The 12,085-nt window shown below is 37.3% G+C and overlaps 1 protein-coding gene across 6 annotated transcripts in view; it reads right to left on the bottom strand.

Moving 5' to 3' along the window:
• Positions 1–12,085, bottom strand: part of LOC110048328 (C2 domain-containing protein 3-like) — a 280,755-nt gene that overhangs the window by 43,517 nt on the left and 225,153 nt on the right. For all 6 annotated transcript variants that reach the window (XM_089272540.1, XM_089272539.1, XM_089272541.1 and 3 more), the window contains 4 exons: positions 11,468–11,733; positions 10,300–10,436; positions 7,688–8,038; positions 901–1,171 (listed from right to left, as the gene is read on the bottom strand). In XM_089272540.1, the coding sequence (XP_089128666.1) occupies positions 901–1,171; positions 7,688–8,038; positions 10,300–10,436; positions 11,468–11,733 (1,025 nt within the window). The remainder of the gene's footprint in view (positions 1–900; positions 1,172–7,687; positions 8,039–10,299; positions 10,437–11,467; positions 11,734–12,085) is intronic.

Raw genomic sequence — 12,085 nt, 5'->3', positions numbered from 1 at the left:
ATGCTTACCTAAAGTTCTGAAAAATTGCACCACAAAAATAGAAAAAAAATTTATTACTTCTCTACTTCAGATCTGCGCTATTTGCAAGTTACTTCAGGATCAGGGCTTGACACTAACTGTTTACACCACCTTCCACTTTGGAAAGTAGATTTCAAATTTTACTTTCCATCTCAAAATTTTAGTTTTTGAAATGAAGCCCAGAGGAGACATCCAAAATGGTGGATTTGATTAACATACCACGTGTATTCATCGCACCCAGACCCACTTGGTAGCTCTCTTGATACTCCAATATCGTGGATCGCTTAATGCTAGAAGGGTGTAAACTCGTCCATTTGAAGACAGAAAATCATTGTTGGATCTGGTTATTCTTATCATTTGATTATTTTTTTATAAACACGTTTTTCACTAATGCCTTCTTAGCTTAACAGTTACTTTCCAGCATGGCTCAAAATTTATTTTCCAGATCAGGTAATTACGTATTTTGATTCATTTTCTATTTTTTACTTTCCAAGAAGTAAATTTAATTTCCAATGGGAAGAGGGTAAGTGTTAGTGACGAGCCCTGAGGATGCAGAATTGATAAAGACTAGCATTAAGCAATCAGTACATACCATTCAAAAACATGCATAAAGCATTTATAATCAGTTTCATGTCAGTTTACAAGTAAAACTTATTCTGCCCCTGTAATCCTTCATTCAGGCAATCTTTCCTTCACAAAACTGGATAACCTTGACAAAATCATGTTGAAGTTGAGATTAGCAGTTTTTCGATTTAGACATCTGTCCCAGTAGAAACCAGAGGAGACAGCTGAAAATCAATCTACGTTTTATATCACCAGGCTAACATCAGAGTAACCACACCTAAACTCAGTACTTTTCCTTTCAAATAGCAAGATTCTCACCTTATTTGTCTATGTTTCCTTTGCTGGCCAAGAAGCAATGATGAAACATCTACAAATGCTGATCCCACTAATCTGTCTCTCTTCTTAGGGTTTTTAACCTCAGCATTTCTCATGTTTCTGAGCCATAACTGGACCTCTAAACATTCTTCTCTCATTTGCCAAGTAAGGGAGGGTGATGATGGCAGTACAACATCTTTACAATGTTTCAGCTCACAAATGAGTTTACCATCACCAGAATCTTTCACAGATGACACTCTTGAGCATATGGGAGCTTTAGCAAAGAAGAATTAATTTAGAGTAAAATTAACAATTATTGTTTAAAACTTTTAAAAACAGTATAATGGGCCCCTATATAGTTACGTCCCTGTTGAAAGGAACAGCATTCTTCAATTCAGCCAAAGCAATTAACTAAACATTAAAATGCAAGTTACAGAACACTGCCATAACAAACCCCTGTTAGAACAAACAGATGCCAGGGTGTCCAACTGATGGAAATGAATGATCCAAAAAGTAAGCGATCAATCGATATGAACTGGTAAAATTGGCAAATTGGTATCAATTGGTATCGGCCAATCAATGATCAATCAATAATTGCACAAAGGCCATTCATTGATTGCTATTGATTGGCAAAGCAAGTCATACCCAGACTTCCCAACACAAAGCATATACCATGTTACACACGCCTGTAACACTATGCAGTTGGTTGTAGCTAGTTAGCTGTAACAGTTCTTGCAATGCTGATCGAAGGAGAATTTTCCATACATGCATTCATCAAAGGATACCATCTTTGCTGCTCCGAAGTAAATGTTGGCAAGCAGTTCTCTGCTGATAAGAAAAATAGAGAATGCAGAAATGTGTTCAAAGTTACTAGCGAACACGGGCAGCTTGGCCACCTTCAATCCGATCTTGTGGATGGCTTGTTTCTATGACCTTGTTTTTGCCTCGTGTCCAAGTGACCTTGGTGTATGTTTGCTATCATGTAATTCCTGTGTAAGACATTCCTGGGTAATCATTATTTGTGTTCCAAATGTAAGATTCCTGTGAAGGGCGGTTCTGGAAACTCTCGGGTTAAAATCAATTTTGGCTAGGAAAGACAGGTATAAAACCAACAACGAACTGACAGCATTTGGTGCTATTGATTTTCGAAATCAGGTTTCAACCATGCTGTGCAGATTCAAGACACTTAATTAATTCTTTTTTTTAGGGGACTGGGATGTAGACCTTGGAGACTCAACCATTTGTAACTACATTTGAAGAAGCTAGTCATAAAAGGATATAAGTGACAATTTTGGTTGCTTTTCTTTTTTTTTGCTCCAAATTAGCTGAATTTTTGCATGTGGTCTTCACTGTAATAGAAAAACATGTCCCTGTATTTTTGCCGCTGGTTTTTGCTTTGCTTTATAAAGACGCCGCTAGGAAAAGCGAGTGGTTTTTTGCGTACGCAATATCCCGAAAACAAAGCAAAGTTTAGCGGAAAAACTACGGGACATTGCTAAACATACCTAAACAAAACTGCATGCGAATTTTGGAGCGTTTTCGACAAAGTTCACTTTTGATTAAAATACCTAACGCCCTTTTCCCGCCGAGGCTGCAAATAAACGAAGCCGGGCCTTTGTTATGATAAACAGAGCCGATCCTTTATTATAATAGCGAAGCCAAGCCTTTGTTATAAGTCGCAGTCTCGCCTCGGTTTAACATAACAAAGGCTCGGCCCGCTGCGACCGCAAGGACTTTGATTTCACTTAGAAAGCAGCAAAATGTCAATTTCATGCAACGTATAAGCTCAAAAATGTTAATTTTAGGTCAAAAAAGGTTTAAATGTTGATTTCATGTTAACGTGTGACGGCAAGGTGGTTGATTTCACTAAGAAACCAGCAAAATGTCAATTTCACGCAACGCATAAGCTCAATGATGTTGATTTCAGGTCTAAATAGGTTAAAATGTTGATTTCATGTTAACGCATGACGGCAAGGATGTTGGTTTCACTTAGAAACCAGCAAAATGTCAATTTCACGCAGCGCATAAGCTCAATGATGTTGATTTCAAGTCTAAATAGGTTAAAATGTTGATTTGACACTAACACGTGACAGCAAGGATGTTGGTTTCACTTAGAAAACAGCAAAATGGTAGGAGCCCTGATGGGCTCCTGAAAATGGTAATTTCACGCAACGTGTAAGCTCAAAAATGTTGATTTCAGGTTAAAAAAGGTGTAAATAAAAATAAAATAAAACAAATAAACATTTCAATAAGCACTTTTCCAAATACGGCAACGTCTTAAATGGCTAAAAAATCACGAGATAAAACATAGTTTTCGACAAACATGATCGTAGCTTTATGTCACGCACCGCCATAACTTCCAAGTTCAAAATGCGCTGGTACCTCTTATGCCTGATGAGGATAACAACTTTGGTGGCTGTTTAGTTTTGGATTTAAGAATTTGATGACTCCACGTGAAAACGCTCTATAAATAGGGCTAACAGATTAACAGATTAACCCTTCTGCACAATGTACGGGTCTCCATACATCTGCATGTCCCCTGATCCCAGAAGCTCAAAACACTACAAATCATGCCGATTTGAAATAAAATCAATGCAAACTGGATCACAGATCTGTTACAATCGATCGCCACTTGCTGGCCATTATGTTTAAATCTAGTTACCAGTTCGAGAAACGTCCGCAAAACGTAATCGCAATGCATGCCGGGAAGGGTCTTTACACCTCATGCGCGGGAAAACATGGCGGTCCATACAAGACAAATTTTATCACTCTAAAACCAGTTCTCGCTTTCCAAACTTTGACCCTAGCAACGCTTGGCAAATGGGCCACAACTCACCAGAGGGTATTTTTCTTGGGCAAGAACTGCTCTTGGACTTTGCTACCTGGCTCGATCTGACTTCGAACGCCGATAACACGATTACGGTATATCAGCTGCCTTCAAAGTTTCAGAACACATTTTGATTCTTTAAAACGTGCTGATGACTTATGGGTTTATCGAGGCTTTATGATGCCTCTCAACCACCAGGCAGGCATACAAGGTACTTTAAAACAATGCTTAAGATATTAGTTGACAGAGCTCTAATGCAGCACATCTCTTTTTTGTTTGATGGCATTTCGTTTGACGCTTGATCGATTCACGTGTTGTGTTCACGTCACAATAGCCGATGTAAACAATCTGTTCCCAGATTTCTGCTCTATATGCTGTGGGATTTGGTTTTGACTTCATACACTATAAACAGTCTGCCTGTTTGCTGTTCAACAAATAAACTCCTAAAGACATGGCTAGGAAAAGCCAAGTTTTTTACCTACGTTTTAACTCGAAAACAAAGCAAAAACCAGCGTCAAAAATACAGAACCACGTTTTTCTATTACATTGAAGACCACATGCAAAAATTCAACTAATTTGGAGCAAAAAAAAAAGAAAAGCAACCAAAATCGTCACTTATCCCCTTTTATGACTAGCTTCTTCATTTGTATTTGTGACAAGCTGTTTTTAGCCATTTATTTTGTAAGTGGCTGAGCCATCTGTTTAACACAACTTGCTTGCATTTAAATCACATTTGACAACAAAAATAAGGCTTGAAAGGTTAAAGTGGCTGGTATCAGTCATGCAGAAAAATCTAAAGATAACAAGTGGATTCAAAACTAACCTCTAAAGCGCATTTTCTGCAAATGAGCAAACAGGTGTAACTCACAAAAATTAATTGTTAGGTCTATGATGAATATCCCACTGTATACATATCACAATGGCTTCAGGCCAGATTGAATTGCATTTGTGCATTCATAGTGCTACCGAAGTATAATGCTTGAATTCTGTTTACTTTACATTTTATTTTTAGCATGCCTGAGAGTATAGTCTAAACTTTGATGCAATATGTAAATTAGCCAGAATTTATTCTCGTTGACTGGTTTTCATTTCATCTGATATCAGTATCATTTCATTCCATGAAATAAAGCAACATTTGTCTTCAATACAGAGCAGTGTAAACACTCCTGGAATGGAAGACATGGAATTCGAAACTGCGTGACAATCTGTTTTAGGAAACCCTTCTGATAAAGGGTTGTAAATACTTAAGTTCCAAAAAATTAGATGCAACCATAACATAAGGAAAATCTAGGGATCACAATGAGCCGATTAACAACTATCGTTTAAAGCTCACTTTCCAAGAGTAAGCAAACAGGTATAACTTGAAAATTATTTGTCAATAAGGGTTGAATCGGGGCAGATCGAATTTTGTTCATAAAATTAACGGAAGTAAAAATGTATCCTGTCTATGTGATCTACATGTAGCATTACACTTGCATTACACTTGTTTGGTTTAGCAGTGGATATCTTTGTCTTGATGTAATTCATTTGTGTAATTTTTCATTGTAAATCAGTAGTAGCATGTAAATTCCACATGTAACTCAGTCACATGACTGACATGACTATTTTTCAACAAACGATTTATCTAAACAAGGCAGCGCAGACTAGGGCCTATGATAACTCTTAGTTGTTGTTAGTGCATTGTGAATTTTAACTGCAGATTAAGAACCTTTTTGCTATTATATTTATTGATATAATCTGTTTATGATCTATATTAAACAAGAAGTGAGCCTATAAAACAAGGCTGAGAGGTTGGGCTGGCCAGTAACAAATCCCAACCGACAACCAATGTTCCCATTGATTGGCTTATTCACCCAGGTCTAATTTAGAATGTATTGAGTAGCATTTGTTTATTTATTTATTTTTATTTACTATTGTCGTTCATTTGGTGAATTCTACTTGCTGCTTGCGTTTTACAAAGAATGCTAACATTAGCTTTTCTCACTTGAATTGGATAGCTTTATGTCTTAAGATATGGGCGAAACAACGAAAATTTTAAACTTTTGTTGTTAAATGCTCGTGGAATTCACACTTTTGATAGAAGCAAGGCTATTTTCAATTGCTTGAATTGGCATGCTCATGCTCCAGCTCATAACTGCCTATTCCCAACAGATTGTAGATCAAAAAACATGATGAAATTTGCAGCCAATCAATACTAATCAATACCAATTAATAGGAAGTCACAAAATGGCAGTCACATAAATCCTCTTCATCAATTGCTCATCAATTTTCAATATCAATTGATTAATTCAGTGCTGGAAATAATTTTTCTTCTTTAACAGGACATGTGTCCTTTCAAATCTTCATTTTGGTCGGACATCTTATCAATTTGACCGGACATTAATTTGCATAATTGATTTGCATAAGTAATTAGCATGATAAAATTTATTAGAATACTGTAAAGATTTTCAATACAAATCGTTCAAAACTGCATTTAAATTTGTTTTATTTATCATTTATGATGATTATATGACTTAATCTACAAGATGACTACACTGATCTCTCCTGGTTATCTCCTGATTACATGTTCTTCAAGCAAACCTAGTTTTCTATTGATTGCTATCACTAGGAGTGTGTAGCTACTCCAATTATTCCTGTCCCGGCCTTTAGACCCATCTATTTTTAGTTTGAATTTACCACGAATTCAGACCCCCGCAGGAACCTCAGTGACCAATCACAATCAAGGACTTTATAATTTCACCGGAAGATTAGGTCGAAATGTCCATCTGAGGCCGCCATTTTTCTCCTTACCGATTTGCGCTCATATTATAGCCTGGAACTGACCTTTTTCATGGGAAAAGAAGCCTGAAAATAGACAGGTTTGTAAAAATACCGTGACATGGGTTTAGTATGGGAGTTGCAGGCTCCTAACCAAAGTTGACTCTAGGGTACTTACATGAAGGGCTAACAGCATATCGCAATGCATGTAATGCATAATAGGGTGATTTCTGAAGAGTGCTTTATTTGGCAAGTACAGGAAAGATGAACACTTCTGCTTTATGATATGGCAGGAGCCCATAATGGGCTCTAGGATATGGCTCAAACTGTCAGAGTCAAGGGCCCAAAATTAAAAGAACTTCTTGCGTAGCCATTTCACGACTAAGTAGGAATTTTATTCAGAAAAGAACTCAATACACAAAAGCCGTACAGAAAAAAATTTCCAAGACTTTTTTGGCCGCTAATTTTGTATACGTAGCGAATGTAATGTCTGTGAAAGATTCATGCATTCCAAGAGACACAATCGGTAGGCATACATCACGAACTCAATGCTCAAGGGTTTGCAATGCATTATAGGGCGATTTCAAACATGATCAGCCATTTGCGACCCATTTGCAAATTTCCCGATGTGAGGAAATTCTTACAGCAAAGCAAAAGGATAGATTGCCTTCCTTTCTTATATTGAATGTTATAGAAGCAAAGATCTTTGACTATGTATTCCTGGAAGGACATAATGTCTGAGAAAATAACCGTTATTGATCGTCAACACAGAGAAACGTAGCTGCCATTATGGTAGCCTGTGAACGCAGATGTATTTTCGGCTGTCGACTAAACCAGAGTTTTTGGTCGCCAAAGATTTTAGCTGCATTGGTGACTGAACTGGTCGCAATTTCGAGGTTTCAACAATGTATCTAACTAAATTTCATGGACAGACAATACATGTAACTTGGTGTTAGTGAAATGTTCGGACATCATGTCCAATCATAATGTGAAATTGGCTGGACATATTTAAAACTTGGTCGGACACTGTCCGATGACCAACTGTTATTTCCAGCCCTGTCAATTGATCTTGACATGTATTGATTGGTATCAATTGTCATCGATTTCATCAATTGGACACCCCGGAACACAATAATTTGGAATTCCCAGTACTTTGGCATGTTATTTCATATTAAAGGGTACCTTATATGCAAGAAAAATGGGTACCTTTGTTGTAGAGCTTGTATCGTGCATAAGCCCTGATATCTTTATCCTGTTTTGTTACTGACACCTGAAAAGAATGAAGTTCTGACGAAGGAATCCAAGCCTTGTTGATGTTCAAGCAATACTCCCAGTGTTTCTTTTTGGATAGATCCTCTTTGTCCAGCCACTCCTCATCACAATCTATCTCAGGCAGTGGAGACCAACCAACTCCTCTTGACAGGTGAATAACATGGTCTCTATCCTCTGCTTCTGAGAATTGGATACTAAGTTCTAACCCTCCAACAACCTTGTCCACATCACCATCATGCATGCCACTTTTACTAGGCAAGTATATTGGGTACCATCCTTTGACTCCTGTGTGATAGATCTACCATGAGCATGAGCATGTACTAACCAACAAGACTCTTATGAAATCCTGTTATCAACTCTGAGTGTAGATGCAACTGGGAGGTTTGTTTACATCTAGTCTATCCATAACTAACTAGGGGAAAATATTGGTATAAGAGTGATTGGTTAGAACACTAACCTGTGTAAAGTATTTCCTCAGACTAACAGCAACAAACCTCATAGGAAAGTGTGAACAGAGAAGCGAGGCTTGTCTAAATCAGCTGAGCCCAAAACTTTACAGGCTCATAAGCAGAAATAAACAGCTTTCTTAAAACTATGGTTCATGGACATGAAAAATAGCTCTTACAGCCCTACATGTATATATGTAACGAAATGTGTTGAAAGACCACTCAGATCTTGCGTGCATATGTTATTTAGCCCACTCATCAATTAGCTTCCATATACACTGAAGCCTACTAAAATACACATCAACAATATGGTTATGTAAGATGCAATAAACCATTACAACAGACTGTTACAAAACATTGTAAAAAAAACGGTTACAATCAAAGATTACTTGTTTGAATGCACTTCTAAAATGTTAAAACTTATGTACATGCTTTTAACATGTTATTATTTTAAGTTCCAGCGTGCGCGCTCTGGGAAAACGAAATGCAGTTAGTTAACAATATCTAAGAATGAATTTTCATCGGTACTGGCATGTGGAAATTAGTTCGTTTCGTTTATTTAGTGTCGCCAGTTTTGGTTTGGCGATGATGAAGTGCTCCTCAGTCGTGCGTAGGTTGCACCGCTTTGTCACATTTGAGTAGGGTCTCGCCTTGGTAAGGATCTTCCATTTGATGGTGTAGTGTTGCTGTTTACTTTTACGCTGCCAGATGTGTTTGCCAAGTTCTGTGTCGTTCTTGTGCATTTCCTTGTTGAACGACACCTACGGGTTTTGCTCTCAGATGTCACCTTGGCCTGATAAACGATTCCTTTAGAAAGGCAGTTTCCTTCTAAGGGGCATTTGTCCTTCTTCCTGCAGTTGCATGTTCTTCCAGCCTGGTCTTGTGTTGGTTGTGCCAAGTTCTTAAGAACAGTTTTGTTACATCTAAGTTCTACGTGCTGGCACCTAAAAAAGTTCATTCTTAGATTATAGTTTACCAATTGCATTTCGTTTTCCCAGCGTGCCCACGCTGGCACTTAAAATATTAACATGTTCAAAGCACGCATATAAGTTCTTAAATTTTAGAAGTGCATTTGAACAAGCAACCATTGATTGTAACCGTTTTTTACGATGTTTTGTAACAGTTTATTGCATCTTGCTCGACCATATTGTTCATGTGTATTTTAGTAGGCTTCAGTGTATATGGAAACTAACTGATGAGTGGGCTAACTTTATGTTAGCCTACGAAACAGAGCTGTATTAAACTCCATACATGTACGTACTCAAGGTCTGAGTAGTCCCTCAACATATTTCACTGTATCAGCTCCTTCATTGTAAGTACTATATTGGTTCCAGCGGCAATCAGCACCTGAACTATCATACAATTGTATGTTTAGTATAATTTCCAGAGGTGAATATAAGAATTGGACATTCTGATTGGTTGAAAACCCTCATCATATGACACTATAGAGAGCTTGGTTACTAAGCTTGCCATCTTTGCCATCTCGGAAAGTAAACATGGCGAACAGTTGCTGAATGAAGTTTTCATTCATTCGAAAGACATCACTCCAAGTCCAGGATACATGAAACAGGGGAGAATTTTCAGAATGACTGCTGTCGCCCTTGGACCAAAAATCTTATCAAGAACTTGCATTCAACTGAATGCTTTTAAAAATCGTAAACACAGTGATTGCGTCGATTGATTAAAATTTATTTTTCTTCAGACTAAAGGCTTAAGCTACTCATTTTTAGGTGATCATGTCAACTGTGAAGGAAGTCAACAACAATAAAACAAAGGTACTGGATGGATTTATTTTTCATAGTGTTTCGCTCATTTGTTTTGTTGCCGAACTCAATGATCGATGTACATGTAAGCTTATTATTAAAACTATGGCTACAGAAACATGAATGCACACGAACAATTACATCTGCGATTTTATGTTTTAGTCTGTTATTTTGTAGTCCTTGATATTCACCTCTGAAAATTATTCTAAAACAATTATTCGCCTCAGGCTCAGTGAACATTGGTGAATATATCAAAGTAAATTAACACACTATACACAGTCAAAAATTTACCATTTGCATTCAAATGTTGCTAGAAGATGAAATTAGGTGGACCAACCTGTTTTATGAGCAAGAAGCTTGACAAGAGGTACTTTTCCCACACCAAGCAAAACATCTCTCTGCCCTCCAGACTTGACTTGCTCCATACCTGATCTTATTGTCTGGTCACCACTCACTCCTCGTGACATTTGATGCCTGGTTAGAGTTTGTACAATCTGCTTTCACAACACGCTTTTAAAGTGCCCCTATGATGAAATTCTCAATTCTCGACTCAAAAATACCACACGGGTTGAAATTATGATAACAATTAGTACACAATTTGCATAAAGAATAAAAAAACTTCGGCTCTTATATTTGTGCAATTTTCTACAATACTTGTTATCTTAATTTCAACCTGTGAGGTATTTTTGAGTGAATGATGTCATTTACTCCAATTCTCAGCCAATACTTGGAACAAGGAAAATTAATGGCAGCAGTAAATTCTCAGAAACAGAGGTCCAAATGTTTGTAAGAGATTGAAATTAGGCAAGATATCTAGGCAAGACCTATTGTGTATGAAAATGTAAAAAAATAGATATCGAGAATTTAATCATAGGGGCACTTTAAGCAAGGTTTGGTATTAATAATAATAAATAATCTTTAATGAGGAGACCTACATCACAAAGTGGTTTACAGAGTCCTCTATTAAGATTTAACAAAAGCAAACCTAGAAAAAATGAGCTAGATTAAAAAAAAACTAACATATAACTCTACAGAACTAAACATATAAGGAGACATGCACAAAAATCTTACAAGCATAGCTGTACAATGTTTTACAGTATTTTTGCACATGTCAAAAGGGATACAAAACCTTGCATATGTCATAAATAAAGTATATAATTTTGATTAAATGACTCAAGCACCAGTTATCCATCAGCCTTCCAATGGTAATCCACAACATTAAGCAACTCAGGACATTGCTCTTTCCTCCTGATGGATGCTAAGCCATTGCAGGTCAGCCACTCCCCCAAATCTATTTGTCTCACAAGATGCTTGTAATAGTTCTAATTATCACAAGACAATTAAAATTGTCTTGACCATTAGAACACAGCACAGGGAAAATGGTCACCATGGACCAAGATTTTAATGTCTGGATCTTAAGCCATTAGACTACTGAGTACTCCCACATTTAACTACTCCTCATCTGCAAGAAATGTAATAAACCACTATCCAAAGTATAAACTTACCAAACTTCAAACACCATTTCAGATTTTTCCAGCTGTTCTGCTAAACTCAGATTTCTTTTAGTACCACTTACATCAGATGGCAACACTACTGGTAACAATATATCTGCATTGTATGAAAACTCAGGACTGAATGTCTGTGCCACAGTCCTTGTCACATGCTTGAGCTTCTTTCCCAGTGGGAACTGCAGCACAATGTATGTGTTGACACCAACCTCTGTAGGATATGACAGGCTGGGGTTGGATTCCACATGAAAAAGTGCTGCTGCCTATGAGTAAACAAAAGTACTGTGGCTGACTTCACCTGGGAAAATCTTTGGGTCAAGGAAATGACATTCCACAATGAACACTGGCCTACAAAATCAGTAAAGGTGACTAAGCAATTTTTTCACATTCTCCCCGAACAACGAAGTTTGTAAGTCATGGACAGATCCAGGATTTTTCAAGGAGGGGGGAGGGCAGGATTCTTGGGTTGTAAAATCAATGGGGGAAGGAACCCAAAATGTTGCAATTTAAGAATTGGAACCTAATTGAAAGCTGTTACACCAGAATTATTAACCATGCCAAAATGCAGAAATTACAATCATATGGCAATACTTTATCACAATTTTATATCAAAGC

Source organism: Orbicella faveolata, unplaced genomic scaffold (assembly GCF_042242905.1).
Source record: "Orbicella faveolata isolate gen_17 unplaced genomic scaffold, um_ofav_v1 contig_35, whole genome shotgun sequence".
In the NCBI taxonomy this organism is placed as follows: domain Eukaryota; kingdom Metazoa; phylum Cnidaria; class Anthozoa; order Scleractinia; family Merulinidae; genus Orbicella; species Orbicella faveolata.
The sequence above is the reverse complement of the archived record's forward strand: the minus strand, read 5'-3'. Positions and strand labels throughout refer to the sequence as shown.